This window comes from Carassius gibelio, chromosome B10 (assembly GCF_023724105.1).
Source record: "Carassius gibelio isolate Cgi1373 ecotype wild population from Czech Republic chromosome B10, carGib1.2-hapl.c, whole genome shotgun sequence".
NCBI lineage: Eukaryota > Metazoa > Chordata > Actinopteri > Cypriniformes > Cyprinidae > Carassius > Carassius gibelio.
The window spans coordinates 14,324,672-14,352,667 of record NC_068405.1 but is presented as its reverse complement, the minus strand read 5'-3'; the positions used below and the strand labels follow the sequence as shown (position 1 = coordinate 14,352,667).

Below are 27,996 nucleotides of genomic sequence, written 5' to 3'. Positions count from 1 at the left end.
GAGGATTGTGAAACAAAACCCATTCAAAAATGTGGGGGAGATGCACAAAGAGTGGACTGCAGCTGGAGTCACTGCTTCAAGAACCACTACGCACAAACATATGCAAGACATGGGTTTCAGCTGTTGCATTCCTTGTGTCAAGCCACTCTTGAACAACAGACAGCGCCAGAAGCGTCTAAAGACAAAAAGGACTGGACTGCTGCTGAGTGGTCCAACGTTATGTTCTCTGATGAAAGTAAATTTAGCAAGAGAGGAGAGGCACACAATCCACGTTGCTTGAGGTCCAGTGTAAAGTTTCCACAGTCAGTGATGGTTTGGGGTGCCATGTCATCTGCTGGTGTTGGTTCACTGTGTTTTCTGAGGTCTAAGGTCAACGCAGCCATATACCAGGAAGTTTTAGAGCACTTCATGCTTCCTGCTGCTGACCAGCTTTATGGAGATGCGGATTTTATTTTCCAACAGGACTTGGCACCTGCACACAGTGCCAAAGCTACCATTACCTGGTTTAAGCACCATGGTATCCCTGTTCTTAGTTGGCCAGCAAACTTGCCTGACCTTATCCCCATAGAAAATCTATGGGGTATTGTGAAGAGGAAGATGCAATATGCCAGACCCAAGAATGCAGAAGAGCTGAAGGCCACTATCAGAGCAACCTGGACTCTCATAACACCTGAGCAGTGCCACAGACTGATCGATGCCACATTGGTGCAGTAATCAGGCAAAAGGAGCCGCAACTAAGTATTGAGTGCTGTACATGCTCATACTTTTCAGTTGGCCAAGATTTCTAAAAATCCTTTCTTTGTATTGGTTTAAGTAATATTCTAATTTTCTGAGATACTGAATTTGGGATTTTCCTTAGTTGTCAGTTATAATCATCAAAATTAAAAGAAATAAACATTAGAAATATATCAGTCTGTGTGTAATAGAATAATATAATATACACCTTACACTTTTTGAATGGAATTCGTGAAATAAATCAACTTTTTGATGATATTCAAATTATATGACCAGCACCAGTATTTATAGCCTGCTACATCCCATCCATTTTTCTCGTACTCAGAGAAAGGAGTACTCAGTGACAGATGAAAGATATGTAGCGCACATCTTACACAAATTTAGCTGTTGATGGACAAATGAATGCAGGCAATCCTTCTCCATCGTGCTTGGACTTGATGCATTCAGAACATTACAAAAGGTATTCTGGTAGTGGTTTGGAAAATGAGAAATGCATTGGTAATTACAAACTAAAAAAAAAAAAAAAACATTAGAAACTTCTAACTGTGTGTGGCCCCTCTGAAACCAGGAGCCAATCTCAGCACTGAAATGGAAACGCACCAAACTGTAATCTCTTCCCCATCAGAAAGGGATAAATGTACCCTTCCAACAGACATAACTTCGGAGTCTCCTGTGGGACAATAAACAGCATTCTGAGTCTCCCATCCAGAGATGCAGTAACAGATGCAGCTCTGAGTCTCCAGCTATTGAGGCAGCAACAGATTTTGAGTTTTAAGCCTGTGAGGAACAAGACATCAACAGATAAAATACTTTCAATGTATTTGTCCAGCAAGACAACAACCGATGCATCATGTCCTGCATCTCCATCCTAGAGAGACTAAAGTAGATTGACCAAATTTTGAGTCTCTGGCCTAGGGAACCTTCACTTCAAGGTACTTTCTTCAGCGTGTTCCAGATTTTAGGACCCTTCGGTGCTCCAGGAGATCAGCATACTACAACTGAACAAACACATTTTTGGCAGTTATCAGACATTCAAATATGTAAAGTCTCAAGACTTTGTTTATTTTGTGCTTCAAGGCCCAGTACATAAAATGTGTTTAGCACTGTAAATATTTCGGAGTGAACCATGTACAAAAACCACAATATCTCACCATAAATACCATTTCAAAGAAAGATTATTTCATTGTGCCCAAAATGTCGTGCTTGTGTTTCTGAACCTGTGAATACAGAAACAATCCACTGATTTTATTGCATAGCACATTTCTTTTTAAATATTATTAGCCTGATGAGGAATATATTTGTCAGGAGGTGAACTGGATTTGACAATATGCTGGTTTTTCATGAATGCCCAAACCGTTTAATGTGTCTGATGACAGTGAAGACAACAAAAATGTTATAGCTGATACATCAGTGTCTGTGGAGTTAATCTGGTTAGAGAAAAAAAACCAACTCCAATAGACAGTCAAACACAAATTTAGAAATCTGATGGATTTCCTGTGTCAGTTTTCCCCTTATTTTAAAAAGACACTCAGTGAGATAAGACTGCAATATTTAATACATGCGGTTCCCATGAATACTAATGCTTAAATTAGAACAAGTAATAAAAACAGCAGCAATGCATTGAATGTAAACTTCGTGACAACAACTATCTGAATATGATGTGAAATGCATATTCAGCATTTCTCCATTAAAAGCTTGGCACTTGCTGTTTAAAACCAGCATATCTTTGATATGCTTTAATACAAGCAAATGTTTAATACTAGAGATAAATAAAGGTGAAGCACACAATACAGGTGACAGTGTCGTGATCAGCTCATTTGAATGCACCACATGACCCATTAGAAATGACTTAAACATTACTTTTCCTTTCAGAATCTTATCATCTTTATAAATTATAATATAATTGTTCTTTCATCTGGTGTTACCCAGTGTTCAAAGTGACAGGGCCAATGAGATTGAGATTTTTTCAAATGTACTTTTTATTTAAACTTTCATACACTTTGTATGGAATGTGCTATGAAAAGAAATTTATTCACAACTAATTAAAGGTAAAAAAAACTAGGTTAACAACAACAACAATAATAAGGATTATTATTATGATTTTTATTAAATAATAATATTTTAGACCTAAAAAAAAAAAACTCCCTCAATTATTATTACTCGGAGAAAAAAAAACTTTATTACATGAAAAGTTTTTTTTTTAAATTTATTTATTTTGTATTCTAAAGAGTGGTCCTTCTTTATTTTATTGTACTTTTATTACTACCATCACTATTACCACTATTATTCTAGTTAATATTTTATTTTGGATTTAAAAAAAAATCATTTTGGAATTTAATGGAGCTAAAATGGAACCAAATGAGATCTTGTTTCTGTCAATATGTAAAATAATATTAAAATGATTAATATTTAAAGGATAATTCATACTTTCTTTCATTCTTTTTTTTCACATTCTAGTCTACTTCCAAAAAAGTGGGCAGTGCACTATTGGGACTCCTGAGAACTCTGAACACTGGGTAAACCTCAATCCATTATGGGACAAGCAAAAATTCAGCATTACAACATAAAACGTAATATAAAATGATTTCTTTGGGCTGGTGATGAACTGGGTCGTGAGTTCAATATAAGATAAAACCTGTCAGAGGCACTTGTTTAAAACAAAGAAAAGAAAGCAAATTGATCCCATCTATGACAAAGGAGAACAGTAGGATCTCCAAGCAGTCCGTTAGTCCTTCAGACCTCTGAGCTGTCACCATCATCAAGGCTACTTCTGACTATAACAGGCTGCAGGCTGGATGAGACTCTTGGGGCCTTTTTCACAGGCGTCAGCCTTGAGCGAACCATCAGTGCCAACACTATAACCACAAGGACGGTGAGAAGCAGTCCCACGATGGCTCCTGCCACAGTCACCGTGTCCTCTTCAACACCTCGTCCACTGAGCTCCCGTGGAGACAGTCCGTCAGCGAACAGCTCCTCCCCAGACGCAGAGCGCCGACGGCTGCGGTCCAGAGCGATGTGCATGATATTCGTTCCCCGCTTGTTCTCGGGTCCGATCTCCTCTGCCAGGACTGGGACGTCTCTGTTGGACCGTCTGTAGCGTCCTCTGGCCTCCGCTGGAACAAGGTCCCCTGATGTTATTGAGTGGTATTCTACACTTCTCTTGCCAATGCCACGCTTGGCATTGTCTTTTGAACGCACAGTGTAGATGGTGTGAATGAACCACTCCCTCCCTACTGCCACCTAGTGACCAGAAGGATAATAGAGGATTGGAGCAAGGTCGACTTTGTAAATGACAGGATTTCAGTACAGGATCTCACACTGTATACAGGAATACACTGCCATAACTAATAAACCCTCAAAAAGATTAGACCTGGAAAAGAGGAGTAGAATCCAGTCTGAATCCGTCAGATCCTGGCTGCTTCACCAGAGAGAGGGCAGAGGGGTCATCTACAGCCAGCAGGGCCTTGAAACTCACGTCCCCAAAACTCTTGGCCTGGGTCTCTGGTTGGGCTTTGTCCTAGAGGCAAGGTGGAGTCATGGGACTTTGTAAATTGTAATATTTTGAATATTATTAACATAAAATTTGTTTAAATTGTATAATATATAACTTAATATAAATGAAAATATTTTTTTATTTTAAAGACTTGTATACAGCACTATTTTAGTATTATTATTTTGAATGAGCATTAAAGGGACACTAAGTAGGAATTACTCCCATCTAGTGGTGAAATTGTATTTTGCATTCAAACTAATTTTGCTCTCCAGCGCCTTGCTTTTTCAAATGCGCATTGCATCTACGGTAGGCGATATGTACCAAAAAGCTTTGACAGGATGTCTTCTAATAGCACTTCGTCGAGTTTTCCTTCAGGTGAACAGGTGTGTTATTTCAAACAAACTGCAACATGATAACTAACAAACGAATGTTACAGTATGAATTACTGACTGTGGAAAACATGAAATATTGTAATTAGTAGTTATGTCTAATTTATTCGTTATATTTTCTGAATTATATGCATTGTTAGATATAAAAAAATATTATAATATAGATTGTAACACTGACTTACCTGTCGAAAAGAAAACTGGCCACTTCAGCGTCTCTTTTGAAATCTTTATCCAGCATTAGCTCTTTCCACCTAGAAAAAGCTTCCCCGACATTAACTCTTGTTTTCTGTAATCTACGGTCACGTTTCCTTTTACGTTCTATTTTTTACTGTTTTGGCGATGATGTTTTCTTCTCCTGTGGCGCGGCATATGTATGGTCCATAATAAGAATGCAATCCAGACTTTTAAACTTGCCGGTGCAGTTTCAAGCGCCTCTCACTGCTCTGCACCTGCGTTTCTGGCTCTGACCGAAAACGCGTTGTGGAAACGCATTGGCTTAGTACTTTTTGTCCCTCTCTGCTATTATAGTTTTGCAAGATGGCGGAACTACATGGAAGCCTCCGTCGACCTACCCGTCCCATGTATATAAAGATAATAAATTCTTCATTTACAAGGATTAGTTTAAACATTGGCATAGGTATTTGTACACCATTGAGGGCATATTTATGAATAAAAATATTGATTTTAGATAATAAAATACCTAAAAAGTTACTTATTGTCCCTTTAAGTCATTTTGTTATACTTGTCATTTTATTAGTTTGTCTTTTTATATTTCTATATAGCTTTAATTGATATTTATTTCAGTAATTCAACTAATACTAGTTTAACTAAGTCGCCAAGATTTCATGCTTTTCATCTAATATTTTCATTCTTAATTAAGTCAATTGACACTAACAACACCGCTAACATACTCACGATAATTTTGAATCTGTAGAGCAGGGACGGAGAGTCTGCAAGGCATCCAAATTCAGACTTGGCGGGGTTGTATTTAGGAACATACCCATCAGCGCCGGTGCACAGATACACCTTCTCAATGTTACAGTAGAACGAGCCGCCCAAGTTCTGCACAGGGTCCACCATCACCCGGCCGTAGATTGTGTCACCTTGAAGAGAACAAGCTCAGTGGCAGCATAACACAGAACAGGAAATGGAAGTTCTAGACTTCTAAAAAATGATATTCAGTCACACAGCCTCTTGAACTGATTGAGTTCTGACGTACCCTCAGAGAAAGCCGCATCACTCTCTTGACCGAAGCCCATAGATCCATCTGACAACCACAAGGCCTTCTTAGACAGCAAGAACATCTGTGTGTTCAGACTGAACTCCACCGCCACAGGGTCACTCACCTACAGAACACAAACACAATAATACTCCTTTACAAGAGCCTCGGGTTGAACTGATAACTGTATAACACACACAATAGAGCCTGTTTGCATTCTTCTAATTAAATACACTTTTTTATTATAAATTCTATTATCAAAAAGTAGAATGAACATTTGAAATAAAAAGCTTGAATTTGAAATTGTATTTAATTTTGCTTGAAATGAGAGAATGTATATTATTATTAGTTTACCTGCTGAAAGCGGATATCAAGATCAAAAGTAACGGGCTCTCTAGGGTTGCAGACCGGAGGAACGGTGTACTCCACATTCAGCGCTGCTGTACAGGGGATCAGCTTCACTGTGTATGTGCCTGAATAATCTCGAACCTGCCGGTCGCAGACACACAGGCATGCAAGGTCAACATCACAGGAATTGTTTTGCATTCGTTATTTCTCAAATGGTTTTGCTTTAGCACACAGCTTTTACACTGGCCATCAATTGGCGACTCCGCACCACCAGAACGGTTTATCACAAAAAGTAAACAGAAATGTCCTTAAAACCACAAAGTTGGGAGAGAAAGATCAACTCACTGCAAAGTCTGAAATGAACATCCACTGCTGGACAGGCTGGCTGTAGGTCGGCTCCGTCCTAACCAGCGTGAGGTTAAAGGTCAAGCCTGGGTGGTCTGCACTCAATACAAAGGACTTCACAGGGGATTCTGGGTTGTCAGGTAAGAAAGTAAGTTTATTTAATCAAATCAAGGCATTTATTCTGTATAAACCATTTAAGAAGAGAGATTTTACCTGCAGTTTTCTGACCCCTCAAATTTGCTGCTAGAATAAGGCAGAAAGTTAATTAATCTTAAATGAATCTTTCCTTCCATAAGAAAAATGTTGATGAATTTATTGATATTCATATAACACGATTTCAGAGATGCCAAAACGCACCAGAATGGGCCGCTACAAACAGCCCCCTGAAGCGAGCCTCTGTGCGGAAGTTGACCACAAGCCTCCCCTGCTCGTTGATCCTCATGCTGGTTGGATATAAAGCTCCTGCAGAGAAAACATGTCCAAATGTGATTATCTTTTCATTGGAAATAATACATGTCTTCCCACTTAAAGTTCCAGTTTAATTCTCTAAATGTCCACATGTGGCATCTGTATCCCTAAAATATGGGCAATTTGACAGAGATGTCGCTTCCCATTTCTATGACAGCCAAATACAAAATAAAAATTACCAATTATTAGTAAATCAATAACACAAATGCACTGAGAACTGTTTTTTATATTCATAGAAAAGGCGTTGATTTAACTTTTACTAAACATTTATTACAGAAGGGAAAATGGAATCCAAAAACAGAGAAATTCTGGCCAATTAACATCAACACTCCTAAAATTGAGGAAAAAGTCATTTCAAACATATTGACTGAATATATTGACAACTAAAATATATTTATTAAAGCATTTATTGATCTTTATTAAAGGGATAGTTCACCACAAAATGAAAATTCTGTCACGTCGCTCCAAACCCGCGAGACATTCATTCATCCTCTGAAAACAAATGAAGATATTTTTGATGAAACCCAAAAGCTTTCTGACCCTGCACAGACAGCAACGTAACTACAACATTTAAGTCCCAGAAAGGTAGTGAGGACATTTATAAAATAGCCAATGTGACATCAGTGGTTCGACATTAATTTTATGAAGCTACAAGAATATTTTTGTGTGCAAATGAAATAAAAGAACAAATTTATTCAAAAAGTCTTCTATTTATTTTTGTAAGCATGGGCTATTTTAACAATGTCCTTACTACCTTTCTGTGCCTCGAAAGTGGTAGTTGTGTTGCTGTCTATGCAGGGTCAGAAAGCTTTCAGATTTCATCAAAAATATCTTAATTTGTTTTCTGAGGTCTTACGGGTTTGGAACGACCATTCTTGGGTGAACTATACCTTTAATGTTAGTTAGTAAAAATATAATTGCTCACGTTAGTTCACAGTGCATTAGCTAATGTTAACAAATACAACTTGTACTAATACAATTTTTTTATTGGTAAACATTAAAATTAACATAATATGAATAAATACTGTAGAAGAATGGTTCATTATTACTCCATGTTAACAAACGTAGTTAACTCATGTTAACAAATAAAATCTTACTGTAAAGTGTATATCTATCTTTAAAAAATATAATTATTTTTTAAATTATAATATGTTTCCTAATCCTATGTGGCATAAAATGTCACCTATTTGATTTATTGATGAAGACACTGATTTAATTCATAAATACATTTGTGCTCAAGTTGACAACTTGCCTTGCAGTTCAGCCTGTGGAGGGCTGCCGACTCCGTCCCTCCACAGGATGGCAGTGTCATACACAAAGGTGAGCCGCAGTTCAGAATGCAGGTCGAAGTGTTGCCAGCCTCCAGCTCCCACAGGGGAATGAAACACATAAGAGACGTGGAGAGGAACTCGCAGAGTCACGTATGACTGCACCAGGTTCAGCACCTTTCAAAAACACATTCAAATCATATTTAAGATGAACAGCTACAAATACTGCAAAAAGCCTTTTTAAGATTCAAAAAAAGAGCCCAATTCTCCACTAGAGGTTGCTCGGCACTGGCTGTTAGTCAAAGTTCATCAATAAGCCAGGATGCATTTTGTTTTGATTGAATGAAACATTTGCTAATTTACATAGTCAATTATAATCAAAATACCAGGCTATAAAAATGTGCTCCTCAGTAATGAGGCCGGTCTGAACACCTGCTGGACTGGGTTTAATCAAGACGAGAAAAATCCCCATGAACGCAGACAAATTCCCATCCTGAGGGAGAGAAGATCCAGGCTTTTCATATTCAACCGGCTCCGTTCAATATCCTCAGCAGGATCCGAGCACGTCCTTTAGATGAAGTGTTTTGCATTCATGTCTCGTGTTACGGAGCGATTGCAGACTTTAGGGCTTATTTTTGTAATAACATAGATCATTCAGACATTTAGACGCTAGATTAGGAGAGGGGAGCAGCCATTTAAGCAAGACCTCAAATTCTGAAAATGAAATGAATGGGTGAAGTCAATCTCCTTTTCTATTGAGAACAATGTGGAATGTGGCAGAAATAAAACCTGAACAGAGCTATGTCTGTCACTAAGTGCTGTGCATAATAATAGATTAAAAAAAAAGACAGAATCCTGCACAAGAAACCTACCCATGGAGATGTGCGTTCATGAAAAGGTGTTAATCCAGTTTAACTTGGTTGTTTTGTTTAAACATGTTAGTTCCCACTCTATACACAGTCTTTAGTACAGCAGATGAGTGGTACCAGAACACATACAATGAAGCCAGTAATAGAAATTATGGGCTAAATCCACACCAAATTGTCATTTTCTGCTTAAATCCGATGTCCTTTAAAATTTGGCATATTTTGCTTCTTAACTTTGCATTATACAGATTTCATTAAAGCTTTTATTATTCTGTGTAATACTTAATATAGTGTAGTTCCTTATTTTTTATGACAAGCAAAAACATGCAGTTATCTTTGGAATGTTGAGTTAAATTTAATAAAAAAAATTTAAAAATACAGTATAAATTGTAATATTGTGAAATAAAATTACAATTTAACATATCTCTTTTTCTGTGTTCATATATTTCAAATGTATTTTTAAATACATCATCACTCCAGTTTTGAGAGTCACATGATCATTCAGATGAATGCTGATTTGCTACTCAGGAAACATTTCTTATTTTTATTAATGTTAAAAAAAGTTCTGCTATGTAATATTTTTTTTGTGGAAACTATGGTATTCTTTTCCCCAGCCAGAACAGTATTTATTTAAACAAATCTTTTGTAACATTACAGATGTCTTTACTGTCACTTTAATGCCTCCTTGTTGAATAATTAATATAATAATAACTGACCCGCAAACCTTTCTTTTATGTGCATTTTTTTTTTAGCTCTAGGACAAGAACAGTTGCAATTTATGAACCACTAATCATTAGAATTCAGAGGATTGTAGAAGCGGCAGCGACGTCTCACCTGCCCATCTGTTCCGATCGTTCCCCCGCAGTCTGTGAGCAGCTCAGACATGTCATAATAACTCACAAACTCCCACAGACAAGCCTCCAAGTTCAGGTTCCTGTAGAAGCGTAGAGTGCTCTGGCCTCTGAGGACGGGGCTGTACTGATACGGCAGAGTCTCACCGACGCTCTCTATATTCCGGGTGGCCTTGGTTAGAAATCCATGGCGTGTGGACACCTCATTAAAGTTCAGCAGATTGGAGCACCTGTGGTTTCCCACACGAGTGCCATCCGGGCTCAGAGTCAGCTCGAAACTGGACAGTGCACGAGTGGAGACCACAGGGAGCATGCCTGCAGCACACCACGAAAAAAATACATGACAATTAGCAAAACTAAAATCACTTTCATAATAGTGCACCTATAGGACTGCTCCATCTAGAGTTTCATGCCAGAATATTAGATTAGAGCCTACAGTAAACTTAAATGTACATTTTCACTTATTGGTTTTAGAAGTCTTAAATTTAAATTTAAACTTAAATTTAAAAATCTTAATTTTTTTTTTGGTGTTCCACAGAAGAAATAAAGTCACAACATGAGGGTGAGTAAGTGATGATAAAATATTCATTTTTATAATAATTTAATTGCACATTTGACCTGCAGTAAAGGTAGTGTTATTGTATTGTAGGAATGCTATGGAAAAGTTCAGTTAAAAGCAAACAGCTTTTGATTGGTTAGGAAGGTAAAATTATCGCGACCATATTTAGTCAAATGGCCTAGATTCCTGGTGTGAAACTTGTGACAGTTGTTCCCCAGAATACTTTAAAATACATTACCCTTTTATTATTTTCTTCCCAGAAATCATTTTGATGGAACATTTTGCTGGCAAATGTGTGACATGGCACTTCATGTTTATGCATCATTCAGACTCATTCAGAAGAGAACTGTAATATTTAGTTTTGACAGCAAATGTGACATAAATCCTACAAGAATGCCAGTTTTTTTCCCAAGGGGATATGTGAGAGGGGTTTCTCTCAGAGGGGCTAAACTAAGCAAACAACCTGGCAGCCAGAGGGGAAATAATTCTCTCACCGTCTATGTGGGGCATGCTGACAGTAAGCTTGACGAGATTGGCATATTCAGGGTCTTCAGCGCCTGTATAACGCAGTTTGGCAGAAAAGGGCTCAGCACCTACTGTGCCCAATTTACGTGGCTGGCACATCCCTGCCCAAGAACATCAAAGACATGAAACATTACTTCAAGCATATTACCACCTACTGACACTCTAATTCAACATTGCAAATGGCATATTATAACCAGCAGCTATACAAAGCAAAGATATGATTCCACTTAATGTGATGGTTTCGGGCTCACCTTCTTCCATGCTAATAGACACAATGGGGCTGCTCAGTTCCAAACCCTCATCCCCATTAGAATTCACGGCACGGGCCGCGCACTGCACTCTAGAACCCGCTTGGAAGTAAATGGAGTCTAGGGTGATCATCTTGGAGGAAGTAAAGAATGTATCAAAGTCAGCCTCTCTCATGGGGCTGGTGACGCCATCCGGACCACTGGGAGCGCTAATGAGCCATCGGTAACGAGTCAGTGTATCGTTGATGCGTTCGCTAATGCAGATGGAGCCCGTTTTGTCATAGTCGGGATATTTAGGATTGCAGGCCTGGACAAGTCAAGAGAAATAAACATGGACAAGAAAAAAAAACTGACAATGAAAACACTACATTTTAAAATACAAAATACTATTTGATAAAAAAAAAAAAGTACAATTATTATTATTATTATTTTTTTTTTACTTCATTTCATTATTAAATAAAAAAAGGTTTCCACTTAATTATAATATTTGTAATAAAAAATATTTTAAAAATAATGATAATTTTGAGGACCAATTCAGTATGTTAATAAATCAGCACACCGATCTCCGCAGGATCATGTGACACTGAAGTCTGGAGGAATGATGCTGAAAATGCAGCTTTGCTATCATAGGAAAAAATTACACTTCAAAATATATTAAAATAGAATACCTATTATAAAGTGTAACAATATCTCACAATATCACTGTTTTTACTGTATTTTTGTTCATAAAAAAAAAAAAAACTTTCAAAAAACAACAACAAATAAAGTGCATTAAAGCACATGAAAAACAAACCTCCAAATAATATAATTAATTTTAACTTTGGTTACTATTATGTTTTGAAAACAAAGATTGAATACCTTTACAATTATACATAAAGGCTTTAAGTAAAGTGTAATATAATATAATATAATACAATATAATATAATATAATATAATAATCACTGTTTGTGTTTCTTGTGATCTTTCTTAAGTACTTCAAGAAAAGCACAATCACTGTGAAGCCTACAGCATATTACAACATTTTTATAGCTGACGATTTGAAAAAAACATTATAATCTTATCTTTTTCATTCACTTGCACTTCAAGGACCTATTAAAAACTTGATAAAAACGACCACATAATTACAGTTGAAACCAGATATTTACATACACTTCAGAACAAAACACAAAAACTTTTATTTCTTTACTGTCATACATTAAATCAGAGTAAACATATTCTGTTTTTGATCAATAAATATTAACATATTTTTTGTATTTGTTAAATGTCAGAATCGAGCGAGGGATAATTTGTATGTATTTTTTTATCACTTTCATCAAAGTCAGAAGTATACTTACACTTCCTTAGTATTTGGTAGAATTGCCCCGAAACTGTTTCACTTGGGCCAAACGTTTTGGGTATCCTTCCACAAGCTTTCTACAATAGTTTACTCGAATTTTGGCCCACTCCTCTTGACAGAACCGGTGCAACTGGGTCAGGTTTGTAGGCCTTTTTGCTCGCACTTGCCTTTTCAGTGCCGCCCACAAATTTTCTATGGGATTGAGATCAGGGCTTTGTGATGGCCATTGCAATACCTTAACTTTGTTGTCCTTAAGCCACTTTGTAACTTATTTGGAGGTATGCTTGGGGTCATTATCCATTTGGAAGAACCATTTGCGCCCAAGCTTTAACTTCCTGGCTGATGTCTTCAGATGTTGCTTCAATATATCCACAAAATTTTATTTTCTCATGATGCCATCTATTTTGTGAAGTGCACCAGTCCCTTCTGCAGCAAAGCATCCCCACAACATTATACTACCACCCCCATACTTCACAGTTGGGATGGTGTTCTGAGGCTTCAAAGCTTCGCCCTTTTTCCTCCAAATATACCGTTTATCATAATGGCCGAACAGTTCAATTTTTGTTTCGTCAGACCACAGGACGTTTCTCCAGAAATTAAGATTTTTGTCCCCATGTGCAGTGGCAAACTGTAGTCTGGCTTTTTTATGGTTGTTTTGAAGTAATGGTTTTCTCGTCCCAGAGTAACCTTTTAGCTCATGGTGGTACAGGACTCGTTTTACTGTGGATAATGACACAGTCTTACCAGTTTCAGCTATCATCTTTACAAGGTCTTTTGCTGTTGTCCTGGGGTTGATTCGCACAGCTCGCACCAAAAAACGTTCCTCTCTGGGACTCAGAATCCGTCTCCTTCCTGAGCGGTATGATGGTTGTACATTCCCATGTTTTTTATACTTGCGTATTATTGTCTGAACAGATGAACGTGGGACTTTCAGGCATCTGGAAATTGCACCTAAGGATGAGCCACACTTGTGGAGGTCCACAATTCTTTTCCTGATGTCTTGGTTGATTTCTCTTGATTTTCTCATGATGTCAAAGAAAGAGACTCTGTGTTTACGGTGTGCGTTTATATGCATCCACAGGCGTGCCACCAATTAACTCAAATGGAATCAATTAACCTATCAGAAGGTTCTAAAGCTCAGAATGGTATCATCTGGAGTTTTCTTTTTTGTTTAAAGACACATTAAACTTAGTGTATGTATACTTCTGATTTTGATGAAAGTGATAAAAAAATACATAAAAGTACTCCCTCGCTCAATTCTGACATTTAACAAATGCAAAAAATATGTTAATATTTATTGACCTAAAATAGAAAAAGTTTACTCTGATTTAATGTATGACAGTAAACAAATAAAAGTTTGTGTGTTTTTTTCTTAAGTGTATGTAAATATCTGGTTTCAACTGTAGCTTTAAAAATGCATTTAAAATGAATATATGAACGACGCTGGTCACAAGTAAGTTGGGAAATGTTTCTGACTGACTTTTTCTTCTGACAAACATACCGTGACGCAGACGACAGGGTATCCAGCGCGTGGGTGGGCATTTTCTTTGGTTCGTCTGACAACATCGTAATGCAGCAGTGACACGACATGAGGCAGTGAAGGGAACGTGACATCAGCCATACTGTTGGTCTCTTCTATGTACACTATGGCTTTAGCCATCTGCCAATACGAGAGACATAGATTTTCAATTTACATCAACTGTGTATTAAACTCCAGATACGTACCACTGGGAATATGTAGTACCTGGATTTCAGCAACCATGTTCTCATCTGGTTTCAGATGGACAGTGAAGGCCTCTCTCATCTCTCTTACGCCATCAAACAAAACCTCCACTTCCACTACATGCTCGATCTCATCAGCTTTAAACTCAACATCTGCACGCACACACACAAAATAAATGATTACATCCACTAAAAGATAAACGCATCCTAACATTTCTTCTCCTAAATGCTTCCACACCTGATTGCATTTGTCATTTGCATCCTGAACTCTATATAACCTGATGTAGAGAGGAAATGCATGCATGTGGAAGCAGCTTGGAGCCACCTGCCAGTCTACAAAGGATAATTAGATACGGCATATTCCGAATGCAAATGACCCGTTCTGGCCTCCAGAAGCCTCACCGAGGGAGATGGGATGGTAGTCTTCTCCAGATATGGCAGAGCCGTCTTTCGTGTGCACCCTCACCAGGGACACTTTCGAAGTGTCTCCCGTCCTGCGGATAGGGATCTTCACCAACGTCATCTGCCCTGACTCTTTTGGCTCACTAACACTGAACTTTGTCTCGGCAAACTTGATGATGGGCTCTGAGAGAGGAGGATGAGAAGACAGATGAGGATTGAGAAGTTTTTGTGCATTAAAAGATTCTTAGCTGAAAGAGAATCTGTTCAGTCAGTTTACCGGAGTTTGACCCGAGTTCTAGAAATCTGAACCTAAATGTCAGGTATTTATTATTTCACGTATATCAGATGATAAAAATGTTTTGGTTTCTTTCTTACTGTCAGTGTTGTCCTTGATCTTGATGAGCGTTTCGTTCTGGTTGCCTATAGACGCTCCGTACGGCGAGTCGCTCTTCGCGCTCCCCAGAACCAGCCTCAGTTCCTCCTCCTCCTCATGAATCAAATCATCCACCAGCTTCAGCACACAGGGTTTTTCAGACTCACCTGAGGACCAAAACATGGACACCAAAGTCTGAAAATATTTATTCACCATTCAAAAAAAAAAAGAAACTGACAACATTGTGCAATTAAACAAAGCATGACTTCCTTTTTGATTAAATATTTATGTCACTCATAAATGTTTATTTATTCAGTTGTATTTCCCCATTTCACATCCTAGCTTAGAGGATCATCACTCGCATATTTTCCTTGAATTTGGCCAAATAAAGAGAAGTGTGTGATTGTTTTAACTGCTTAACTTAAGTTTAATTCACTTACATATTTGTTAGTTTATTTGTCTTTAGTCATTCATTACTTTGCTCATTAATTTGTATATCCAGTCATTCATTTAGTTGTTTATTTGTTTAGATGATTTTTTCTCATTCATTAATTTCTTTGCGTTCAATCTTTTACTCCGTTGTATTCCCCCAATCCACATGCAAACTTACAAAATGAACCATAACTTGCATATTTCACATGAATTTGAGGTTAATAGAGGTTAAGTGAGTAATTTAAATGTTTAATTCACTCACCTATTTGTTAGTTTATTTGTTCATTCATTTATAAAATTCATTCATTCATTTACTCAATCATTTATCTGTCCATCATTGCTTCCTTTGTTCATTCATTTGTTTATTATTTATTGCTTTTTTATCAGTTAATTTGTTTCGTTTGTTCTTTCATTCAGTAACTTCATTTTTGTCCATTAATTCATGCATTCATTCATTCATTTGTTCGTTGATTTATTAATTAGTTCATTATGTTTGTTCATTCATTAATAAATCTGTTCATTGTTGGTTTATTTGTTTATTCATTCATTTCATTTGTTTGCTTGTTAATTCATGCATTCAGTTATTTATTTGTTTGTTCATTTATTAATTTGTTCGTTGTTTGTTCATTCATTGATAAATGCATTGCTCATTAATTTGTTCATTTATTCTTATCATGTGTTTGTTCATTAATTTATTCGTTTGTTGGTTCAATAATTCATTTGTTCGTTCCACTTCCCATCTCAAGTAAAAGGCTATTTACCGGGCAAGAAGGTTATGATGGATGTGTCAGTGTTGGGTCTCTCGTCAAAGTCGGACACCACCTGTGCAGAGCCCTGCCGGGTGTAGCAGCGTACAGTGGACTTGTGTCTGATGTCTCCGCTTCGGTGTACCATCGCGGTGATGTGACCTTCACTCTCCTCTGCAGTCATCACAGTCTGTTTAAACTGCACTTTTGGCACTGAAGAAAGAGAACAAACAAATCCAAACGCTCGAATACAACAGTCCATCTCCACATCAAGGACAAAAACTAGTAACAACTGGGTCATTCACGCAGTGGGTGACAGACAAGTCTATGAAAAAGTGTATTCATGTGTCACAGTCACAATTTTGTGAGAAAAAATGTAAATATTCACAGTCTGAAATGGAGTCGTTGATAAAGATCGTGACTTTCGCTGGCTCTCCCAGAATTCCATTGGAGGGCATCCGGAGAATAAGCTCAAATCTCTCTGTCCCTTCCAGAACAGGCTGGCCTAGGTCGTCCAGGATGGTGACCCGGACCGTCTGCATGCTCACACCCGGTGCAAACTCCAAGTTTCTGCTGATTCCCACATAGTCCACCCCCGCTGCAGATGAACACACAGAAAAAGGCTAAGGTCAGACGATATTTAACTGCAGAATCATAGGATCCTCACTTTCCATTAATCCTCTCTCAGAGAGACTGCTGTTTCGGCTTTTTTCTTTTTGAGAAATCGATGTACAGTATAGAGCTTATAGCTTAAGTTTGGTTTGACTGCACAGGGGACTCGGATGAACAGAGATTTTTTTTTTTTATTTCAGCTTTGCTGAGTGCTCCAAGCTGCATATTTGATGCCACACGTCACTTGTTCAAGGACTTGGCTGTAATTTTTAATAATGCTGTTTGATAACTCTCACAATGCTGAAATACCCTTGTCATTCTAGTTTGTGTCCTGGGGATGGGCAATATTTTAAAAGAAGATGATGATAATGAGATAATGAGTTTTTTATTTATTGATTGACTGATTTTTTTTTACAAATTTGTGGCATCTATATTTTCCAAAACAAGTCAGGTTTTCTCTACCAAAAAAATAAAATAATATATATATATATATATATATATATATATATATATATATTTTTTTTTTTTTTTTTTTTTCTTTGCTTGGCCATTAATTAAAATGAACTCTACATCTAAATGTCCTGTGTTATGATAGCATATTGTATGAAATGAGTAACAATGCTGGTTCAGGATGAAAAAAAAAAGATGGATTATTGGGAAAATCAAATGGTATCACACACCTTCAGCAGAAACCGGGTCTGTTTTGCGAGACCTCACAGTGACCATAGCTTTTTTAGAAAGATCCGTCCCTGTCCTCCACACACGGATTTCAACATGGCCATCGCTCTCATCGACGTTATACTCCTGATTGCCAAAATAGAACACAGGAGCTGTGGGGCAAAATAAGCCAAAAAGATAAATATAACTTACGTGAATAATGAATTTCAATTATTAGATTTTTTTTTACATGAATGTTACAGTCATTTGAAACATTATCCATTTTCTATATTTAATTGCTATGTTAAATTATCTTTTATATTGTTTATTGTTATCTTATAATATTCCTTTATAACTAAACATAACTTCAATATTTTTTCTTTTGAAGGATATGAAAATATGTAAGCCTGTAAAATCCAATTAAATACAAATTCAAGAGTTTCACTGTTAATGTTCGCAGTTACACAAGTGCGATGTAAAACTAGTTTAAAAAGTGTTTTATAGCAGAACATAACTAAGAAAAAAGTTTGATTCATTACAGAATGTTAATAACTTTTCCAGCCATGACCTTTAAGGTTTTATTATCAGATGTATATTCCGTGACCACACGAACCCTGTTGATTGCAGATATTGAAATTATAATACATGTAGCAACCCTCGAAATCAAACTTCCTCCCTCCTTTTTTATTCTGTGACACACCAGAACACCTTATTATTTACATTTAACAGTAGAGACAAACCTTTGACTAAATCAACCTCCTACCAAGTAATGAAAGCTGTATGCCGGCTGAAACCAGCTCTGTTTCATAACCTCCAGCTCCACCACTGTTCAGTTTGCCGTCTGAACGCTGGTTTCTATGACAACAAACTGACACCTTATATGGACGTTTGTGTTTCTCTCTCACCCGTGGCGTCTAAGAGCAGAGGTCCCTGGGAGAAGATTCAACAGCTGTCATCTCACATTATCTATAGGAAGCCACTTACAAAGAAAAGCCTGTAACCTCTCTGTTCAGAACACACTCCAAACATAAGATCAGGTCACAAATTGCAGGGTTTAATCTGAATAATAATACAAGGTATAAATAGCAATAATACATGCCCTGAACTAAGATTCTGTGGATGTTTCTATAGATTTCTGATAACTAACAGACCAAAACATTTTTTTTCTTTCTTTCTTTTTTGACAGCCGTCGGCGTATTAAAATTTTTTTTCATAATTGAAACAAAGGTAAAATATAAATATCAAATGAAAATTAGAAATTTTGACTTGGCAAGTTAGAAGACTATAAAATAATTTAAATAAAAATGAATGCTATATAAAAGCTTGTATCTGCCGTTGTATAAAGATAACTGACTTTTTATCTCACTTCTGTTTTTTTTCTTCTTGCAATTACTAGTTTACATCTTGCAATTCTGACTTTTTTCTCAGAATTGCTTGATCTAAACTTACGATTCAGTCCTTAGATCACTCAATTCTGAGAAAAATGTCAGAATCTGACATTTTCACGCAGTTTTGAGAAAAAAGTCAGAATCCCAAATTTAGATCACGCAATTCTGAGATAAAAAGCAATGATTACCTTTTACATTTTTTAATCAGTGACCGAAACAGGCTTCCAACTACACAGAAATATAAATAAAAATTACAAATTAAAGTGACTGAAAGCATAACTGAAAATATAAAATAATAACAATTATATTAATACATTATTTAGTTAAATTAAATGAATAGATTCAATGGATTCTGGCTCATGTAAACATACAAATCCCAAATTTTTCTAACCCAGTGGTTTTCAACCTGTGGGCCGATGGTATTACATGTGGGCCGCCAATTACTATTAAAATTAATAATAATATTGTTAATTATGTAAAAATGTCTAAGTTATAACATCTGTTCATATAGTTAAATAACACAACATACAGTATTGTTCAAAATAATAGCAGTACAATGTGACTAACCAGAATAATCAAGGTTTTTCGTATATTTTTTTATTGCTACGTGGCAAACAAGTTACCAGTAGGTTCAGTAGATTCTCAGAAAACAAATGAGACCCAGCATTCATGATATGCACGCTCTTAAGGCTGTGCAATTGGGCAATTAGTTGAATTAGTTGAAAGGGGTGTGTTCAAAAAAATAGCAGTGTGGCATTCAATCACTGAGGTCATCAATTTTGTGAAGAAACAGGTGTGAATCAGGTGGCCCCTATTTAAGGATGAAGCCAACACTTGTTGAACATGCATTTGAAAGCTGAGGAAAATGGGTCGTTCAAGACATTGTTCAGAAGAACAGCGTACTTTGATTAAAAAGTTGATTAGAGAGGGGAAAACCTATAAAGAGGTGCAAAAAATGATAGGCTGTTCAGCTAAAATGATCTCCAATGCCTTAAAATGGAGAGCAAAACCAGAGAGACGTGGAAGAAAACGGAAGACAACCATCAAAATGGATAGAAGAATAACCAGAATGGCAAAGGCTCAGCCAATGATCACCTCCAGGATGATCAAAGACAGTCTGGAGTTACCTGTAAGTACTGTGACAGTTAGAAGACGTCTGTGTGAAGCTAATCTATTTTCAAGAATCCCCCGCAAAGTCCCTCTGTTAAAAAAAAGGCATGTGCAGAAGAGGATACAATTTGCCAAAGAACACATCAACTGGCCTAAAGAGAAATGGAGGAACATTTTGTGGACTGATGAGAGTAAAATTGTTCTTTTTGGGTCCAAGGGCCACAGGCAGTTTGTGAGACGACCCCCAAACTCTGAATTCAAGCCACAGTACACAGTGAAGCATGGAGGTGCAAGCATCATGATATGGGCATGTTTCTCCTACTATGGTGTTGGGCCTATTTATCGCATACCAGGGATCATGGATCAGTTTGCATATGTTAAAATACTTGAAGAGGTCATGTTGCTCTATGCTGAAGAGGACATGCCCTTGAAATGGTTGTTTCAACAAGACAATGACCCAAAACACACAGGTAAACGGGCAAAGTCTTGGTTCCAAACCAACAAAATTAATGTTATGGAGTGGCCAGCCCAATCTCCAGACCTTAATCCAATTGAGAACTTGTGGGGTGATATCAAAAATGCTGTTTCTGAAGCAAAACCAAGAAATGTGAATGAATTGTGGAATGTTGTTAAAGAATCATGGAGTGGAATAACAGCTGAGAGGTGCCACAAGTTGGTTGACTCCATGCCACACAGATGTCAAGCAGTTTTAAAAAACTGTGGTCATACAACTAAATATTAGTTTAGTGATTCACAGGATTGCTAAATCCCAGAAAAAAAAAATGTTTGTACAAAATAGTTTTGAGTTTGTACAGTCAAAGGTAGACACTGCTATTTTTTTGAACACACCCCTTTCAACTAATTGCCCAATTGCACAGCCTTAAGAGCGTGCATATCATGAATGCTGGGTCTTGTTTGTTTTCTGACAATCTACTGAACCTACTGGTAACTTGTTTGCCACGTAGCAATAAAAAATATACTAAAAACCTTGATTATTCTGGTTAGTCACATTGTACTGCTATTATTTTGAACAATACTGTATGTGTCAAGTAGTGTGAGCCGCGAGTTGAAAAAGGTTTGCAACCACTGTTCTATCCTATTATTATTATTAGAGTCAAAATACGCAATTAGAAGTCATTTCTGCATGTCAGTGCTTGACTATTTAAAACACGGACATGACAGTGAGATAGTGAATCCTTCACATTTTCTTGTAATGGCCTAACAAGTATTGTGAGTGATTTCAAGGGTGTTGCTATTTGGTTACGAAGGCATTCTGAACATTTGTTGCCATGTTGTTGCAAGGTGAACTCTTACTGGACCAAGTCTCTAAAACATTCTGGTCCCTAGATACAGCTTGAGACATTTGTTTTAAGCACAAACATGATTTCAGTATAAAATTGAAAGTATAATATTCATGGCTAAGATGTTTTGAAATGATTCAATTGTTAAAAACGAGGGGAAGCATTAAAAAAGAATTAGCGTGTTGAAATATTCACAGCCGCACAAAGGGTGAAGCTGAAGGTTAAAGCCCCTCGGGGTAAAATCTCATGCTGCATTATATTTTGATACACAGGCGGAAGCTTCAAGCAAACCCATTTCAGGACTTATCACAGCATACATGAACTGTGCTGAATCATCCGAGCGTTCTCATACTCAGTAGGGCTAATGAGGGATGATTCATGTGCAAAGCAGATGAATGACGGCATCTGCACCACAGAGAGCAAACTTGCAAAAGATTCAGTTTTATGAAGAAGATACAATTAGACAAAGCTGCAAATTATCAAGTCCATATGGATATAGGCACACAGGGATAATTCATATCCAGGTGTCCAAACAAACAGTTTCAATAAGACCGCACAGTTAGATTCATACTCCAATTATCAAAAGTAGCTTGTGTTCATACAAAACATTCATTATATTAGCAAATATTTGCGGCTATCTCCCCCGAGATGTCCCGTTCCAATCAAAACCTCAGCACGTTACATCTGTTTCCAGGAGCCTGTTGTCGGCCACGATTCTGTCAGAGCTTTTTAAAGCTTCAGGTGACGGATAAAATGTCTGTGTTCTTCGATTCTGGAAACTCATGTTTGAACTCGCTAGTTCGTCTGTCGGCAGCATGGAGTGCGGATGGGTTTATGCAGTTTTGACAGCTTTGTGAAACATCTTTCAGAAAACGGAGTAGGAAAAGGAGGTGGGAACCATTGAGACTTGTGCAGTATTTAGTTGTATCTGTCAAAAACTGAAGCTATTTTTACACTTCAAGGGAAAATAAGATTAGAAATTACTGTTAACGAGGAACTGATTCTGAAAGGAGACATCAAAAACGTGTTTTTGGCATGAAGAATATTTCTTTGTGACATTCTTGCATATTAAGCATAGCTGAGCTGTAGGACTTGTAGTGAAAGCATAGAAAGGTAAGAAAAACATAATCAAAGTAGTCCATGTGTCATTAGAGGGTCAGTTAGAATTTGTTGAAGCATCGAAAATACATTTTGGTCCAAAAATAGCAAAAACAACGACTTTATTCAGCATTGTCTTCTCTTCCGTGTCTGTTGTGAACGCGTGTTCACTGCAGTGTAGTGATATCAGGTTCGCGAACGAATCATTCGATGTAACCGGATCTTCTTGAACCAGTTCACCAAATCGGACTGAATCATTTTAACCGGTTCGCATCTCCAATACGCATTAATCCACGAATGACTTAAGCTGTTAACTTTTTTAATGTGGCTGACACTCCCTCTGAATTAAAACAAACCAATATCCCGGAGTAATGCATGCACTCAAACAGTACACTGACTGAACTGCTGTGAAGAGAGAACTGAAGATGAACACCGAGCCGAGCCAGATAACGAACAAAAGACTGACTTGTTCTCGAGTCAAGAACCGTTTCTGTCAGACGCGTCCGATTCGAGAACTGAGGAGCTGATGATACTGCGCATGTGTGATTCAGCGTCTGAACCGAACTGATTCTTTTGGTGATTGATTCTGAACTGATTCTGTGCTAATGTTATGAGCGTGGGTAAACCGAAGGCTTGAATCAAGGGCAATCATCGCCAATGACGTCAAGATGAATTGGCGTTCATCTTCAGTTCTCTCTTCACAGCAGTTCAGTCAGTGTACTGTTTGAGTACATTTTTACTCCGTTTGAGTAAAAATTAGTCTGGGATATTGGTTTATTTTAACTTAGAGGAAGTGTCAGCCACATAAAAAAAGTTAAAAGCTTAAGTCATTTGTGGATTAATGCGTATTGGAGACACAGTGAACTGGTTCAAGAAGATCCGGTTACATCGAATGATTCGTTCGCGAACCTGATATCACTACACTGCAGTGAACACGCTCACAACAGACACGGAAGAGAAGACGATGCTGAATAAAGTTGTAGTTTTTGCTATTTTTGGACCAAAATGTATTTTCGATGCTTTAAAAAATTCTAACTGACCCTCTAATGACACATGGACTACTTTGATGATGTTTCTCTTACCTTTCTGGACATGGACAGTATACCGTACACACAGCTTCAATGGAGGGACTGAGAGCTCTCGGACTAAATCTAAAATATCTTAAACTGTGTTCCGAAGATAAAAGAAGGTCTCACGGGTTTGGAACGACATGAGGGTAAGTTATTAATGACATCATTTTCATTTTTGAAACCGCTGCAAAACACACACAAACAGCTACAAGACATGACAAGTATAAAACAACTACTGTATGGCACCTTTGAAACATTTTATGTTACAAAATACAAACAAACACGTAGCAGTATGTGAACACTGGTCCACTGTCCACATCTGAACATTAAAGTAAGTATTGATTTAGTCTGGAGCTACACAGGTGGTTTTCTAATGCAGAGGCGGTCTTTATGCCCCGAGGCTTCAACAGCTCTGATTTAGTACTGACAGATTTATGTGAGCAATAACACCTGTGTGTACATTGCACACAATAATTGACAGCACAGGAAACAGCACAAAGCATTTCTTCAGACAGCTGGCTCTCTGATGCTGCAGATACTGCTGACAGAGAATGCCATTTTATCACAGTGTGCAGCAGTTCTTGATGATCTGCATAGGTTTGGTGTGCATCTTCACGCCGCGTTCTGATATCGACGCCCGTGAAAGCTAATGCACGAGGGGGTGATTCAGTGTACATAATGTGAATGTAATACTCATTGACAGTCAGTGCATGCCGAGATGTGTGCTAATATTTGAGTTTCTCTAGACATAAACATTTGTTGTTCTCAGGCTATGAACATCTGTCAAACAGACGCACATGCTGTCAGGCATTAATTTGAAACTAAAGACGGGTGTCTCTGTAGATTTACTTCCTTCAAACAGTTATGTACACCACATGTTCTTGTATTCTCCACCTTCACCTTGGGCTACGCTGTCATACAAATGATGCTGAGCAGAAAGCATCATGTCCAACATCAATCTCTGGCTCTTGGATGGTCTGAGCCTCAGGGGGCACACATACGGACCTCTCACATCCATTCAGCCACCATCTAATGCATACTGCAAACAAAAGAGTGGCTTTCCAAAGACTGAAACAGCACAACGATTTTCAACATTGATAATAATAAAAGTTTCTTGAGCAGCAAATCAGAATATTAGTATAATTTCTAAAGGATCATGTGACACTGAAGACTGGAGTAATGATGCTGAAAATTCAGCTTTAACATCACAGGAATAAATTGAATAAAATCTTTAAATACATTAAAATATATATATTTTTAAATTGCAATAATATTTTACAATATTATTATTTTTGCTGTACTTTTGAATAAACAAATGCACAATGCATAAATGCAGTCTTACAAAAACAAATCTTACTGACACATAATTTTTAATGGTACTGTATATTATATCCCAGATAGCACATGAATATTGTGGATAAATTATTTGAAGTGTGCGTTTTTATCAGATTTTTTTTATATGGCATAGTTCATGCATTTCAAAACCAAATATAATATAATATAATATAATATAATATAATATAATATAATATAATATAATATAATATAATATAATATAATATAATATAATATAATATAATAAACACTTTTTTTAGTGTTTTCAAGATAACCTTTAACAAAGCCAGCATGGCATCTTTGAATTATTTTTCCTATGCAAATATATTGATGAATTAAAATCTATTTCAGTAACCCTGGCCTAAATGGCACATAAAAACAAAAAACGGTGAATAGTAATTTTTACATATTAATCAGGTGGTCTCATCCTTTTTTAAAAGAGCCAGAACATCCAGCAGTGAGGACCAGATGCTTCACTGGAGTCACTTGTTGTACTCTTTATCTCTGCAGCAAAACATCTCTTCAGTTTTAATCTGCAGTGTGCTCAGTTGCTGCCGGCCAAACAACACTGAGCTCGGCATCCGGGCCATGTTTGTTTTGATGCAGTTCATTAGCTCTCAGAGAGAGACAGCAATACGGAGGGGAACTTCCTGACTCAATCCACCACACGGCTCACAGATTTCCTGAAAAAGCAAGAGTATTTTGAAAACTGCTAAACTACCGTCACGCTACTGAAAAGTGTATCATTTTTGACTAGTTTTAGATACTCTCCAGTGGGTTTTCGCTCATACAGAGGCAGCAGCATTCCACTTCTCAGGTTTAGCACACATTCACACAACTGAGAGAGAGTAATTGAGTTTTGGACTGAATTTTCAGCAGTAGTTTTGACCTTCTTTCCTTGCTCGTTGAGATCTTCTCTCCAGCATTCAGAGATAAAATCATTCCTGCATTGCCTGAGGGAGTCAACCTTTGTCTGTTTACCTACCTGCAAACTCCTACCTTATACACTAACACACACACATACACACGCACACACACACTTCCAGTCTTTCTCATTGTCTCTGATGATATGGGGGATGTGTTTTGCTTTACTTTGTCGGAGCTGTGTTTATCTCTCCATCTGCCGTTAACCACTCAACATAAATCTAAATGACATGGAGAACAGCCTAAATTTCACTCGCTTCATTCTGATCCAAAAACTTTGATAAACAGAAAAATAAAAACATAAATGATACACAACCTACTTGAGCAGCCCAACTAGGGCCACCAGATCAATAATTCATTTGTGTGTATGTGTTAGTGTGTGTACAAGAAAGAAAGAGGGAGAACGAGACGAGACAGATTTCGGAGGTATGCACAATTTCATACAGAATTCCATTTTTACTATTCACACTCAGCATTTCACAAGTAGAAAGATTTTTAGAAAAATAACTGAAAAATAACACACATGCACAGACTATGTTTCAGCATCTCATCCAAGTGTGTCTCATTTTTTACATTTAAGCTCAAGTTTCAGTCTCCGTTGACACTGCATTAGAGTCTTAGAGGACAGAATAGTGTTGCTTCCCACTGTAACATGCCTATGGTTCTTTAAAATGCTGTATGTTTGAGAGAAATCAAGAAATAAATAAGCTTATTTTGTACACAGGATCGTCTCTTTCACAGTTCACGTTTGTGTCAGTTACACTTGTCTTGTAATAGTACACTAACTAAATGATTAAAGGCTTAAGGAACCTCATAGCCTTCATAACATAAATAATCACATCAGGCTGAAACTATTATTCTCATTTGCGGCTCTAACACTGAATTTAAGGAGTGTTTTGCTACTGCAGGATGCTGATTGATGTTCAGGTGGTTTTAGCCCAGATTTACTGATAACGGCTTCAGATAGAGCGAGATAAGATCTAATACCCTTTAGGATATTGTACCATAGACAAGAGGATTGCTCCCGAAAAAAACTTCAGTAGCCTGAGGTGTATGTGTGCGACGGGTTTTAAAAGGAAGATTAAGACTCGGAAAGACATGCCAAAACAATGCGCCAACAACACCCTCTAATTACACAGTCTCTCTCTCACACACACACACACACACACCCTCACACACACAAACACACACTCTTTATGCTTTAATAAACACTATTTGTCAGATATACCGAATGCAGCATGCTCAGCTGAACTTAACTTGATGAAAACTTTCACCTTCGTGTCACATGGGAATTAGCACTAATCCACGTTAAGCATCGATCAGCGCAGGGATTCAGTCGCACAGCGGTATATACACATATGTGCATGTGTAGTTTCCCAGCCGAAGGATGAACTTTATCCCTCCCAGCTCCCTCCTGAGTGCAATTTCACACTTTCTGTCTGAGGTGGGCTAAGCCAGTGGCTCCTATTTTCCTCAGCAAACTTTTGAGAGGTGCCGTATTAACAGCAAAACAGAGATAAAAGAACAAAAATACATTCGCTTTCCGCTGGAAAATAATTAATTCTCTTGCTTTCAGGAAAGAAGGCTTTGGAATAACTCCGCTTTATCTGTGATTTCAGGCCTCATAACGCTGGAGGAAAAAGAGACTCCTTTGCAAACTTCAGCGTTGCCCATTTACATGTGCATTGTGTCTATTCTTGGTTCATCTGCTCGCTGCTGTATGTGCATGAGACACACAGAAATGCTGCAGCTATACAAAGCTTTGGAAAAAGATAAATGGTTCTTTAAATATCATATGCGTGTTGAGCTAACAAATACATATCTGTCCTGGCATGATATGGACTATAAATAGCTCTATTTGTATGGTTTACAGACTGAATTTTAAGCAATCATTTTTTTGTTTCAGAAAAAAATATTTTTGTTTTTATTTGTTACTTTTTGTACTTTTATTATTTTTGGGGAAAAAGTGGAACAGGAAATGGCGCGAGCCAGACTCAAACTCAAATTTCTCACATAAGCACTACAGCATGAGCACTACACCACTATGCCACAGCACCAACCATGTTTACTATAGAAAAAATAAAATAAAGCCATAAAAACTGGTTCCTTAAAATAAAACTTAAATCACTAAATAATAATAGAAATAATAATAAAATAATACAAATATTGTGTGTA

The 27,996-nt window shown here is 37.3% G+C and overlaps 1 protein-coding gene across 2 annotated transcripts in view; it reads right to left on the bottom strand.

The window, feature by feature from the left end:
• Positions 1-1,776: 1,776 nt before the first annotated feature.
• Positions 1,777-27,996, bottom strand: part of frem2a (FRAS1 related extracellular matrix 2a) — a 56,308-nt gene continuing 30,088 nt past the window's right edge. The window contains exons 7-25 of one of the 2 annotated variants that reach the window (XM_052566967.1): positions 17,619-17,768; positions 16,715-16,924; positions 16,342-16,539; positions 15,151-15,315; positions 14,776-14,958; positions 14,396-14,526; positions 14,153-14,311; positions 11,318-11,621; positions 11,036-11,167; positions 9,966-10,297; positions 8,250-8,442; positions 6,887-6,991; positions 6,743-6,772; positions 6,530-6,657; positions 6,191-6,325; positions 5,837-5,963; positions 5,533-5,720; positions 4,106-4,252; positions 1,777-3,975 (exon numbers count right to left, since the gene is read on the bottom strand). In XM_052566967.1, the coding sequence (XP_052422927.1) occupies positions 3,469-3,975; positions 4,106-4,252; positions 5,533-5,720; positions 5,837-5,963; positions 6,191-6,325; positions 6,530-6,657; positions 6,743-6,772; positions 6,887-6,991; positions 8,250-8,442; positions 9,966-10,297; positions 11,036-11,167; positions 11,318-11,621; positions 14,153-14,311; positions 14,396-14,526; positions 14,776-14,958; positions 15,151-15,315; positions 16,342-16,539; positions 16,715-16,924; positions 17,619-17,768 (3,524 nt within the window). In that variant the 3' untranslated portion in view covers positions 1,777-3,468. The remainder of the gene's footprint in view (positions 3,976-4,105; positions 4,253-5,532; positions 5,721-5,836; positions 5,964-6,190; positions 6,326-6,529; positions 6,658-6,742; positions 6,773-6,886; positions 6,992-8,249; positions 8,443-9,965; positions 10,298-11,035; positions 11,168-11,317; positions 11,622-14,152; positions 14,312-14,395; positions 14,527-14,775; positions 14,959-15,150; positions 15,316-16,341; positions 16,540-16,714; positions 16,925-17,618; positions 17,769-27,996) is intronic. The other variant, XM_052566968.1, reaches the window with a different exon arrangement.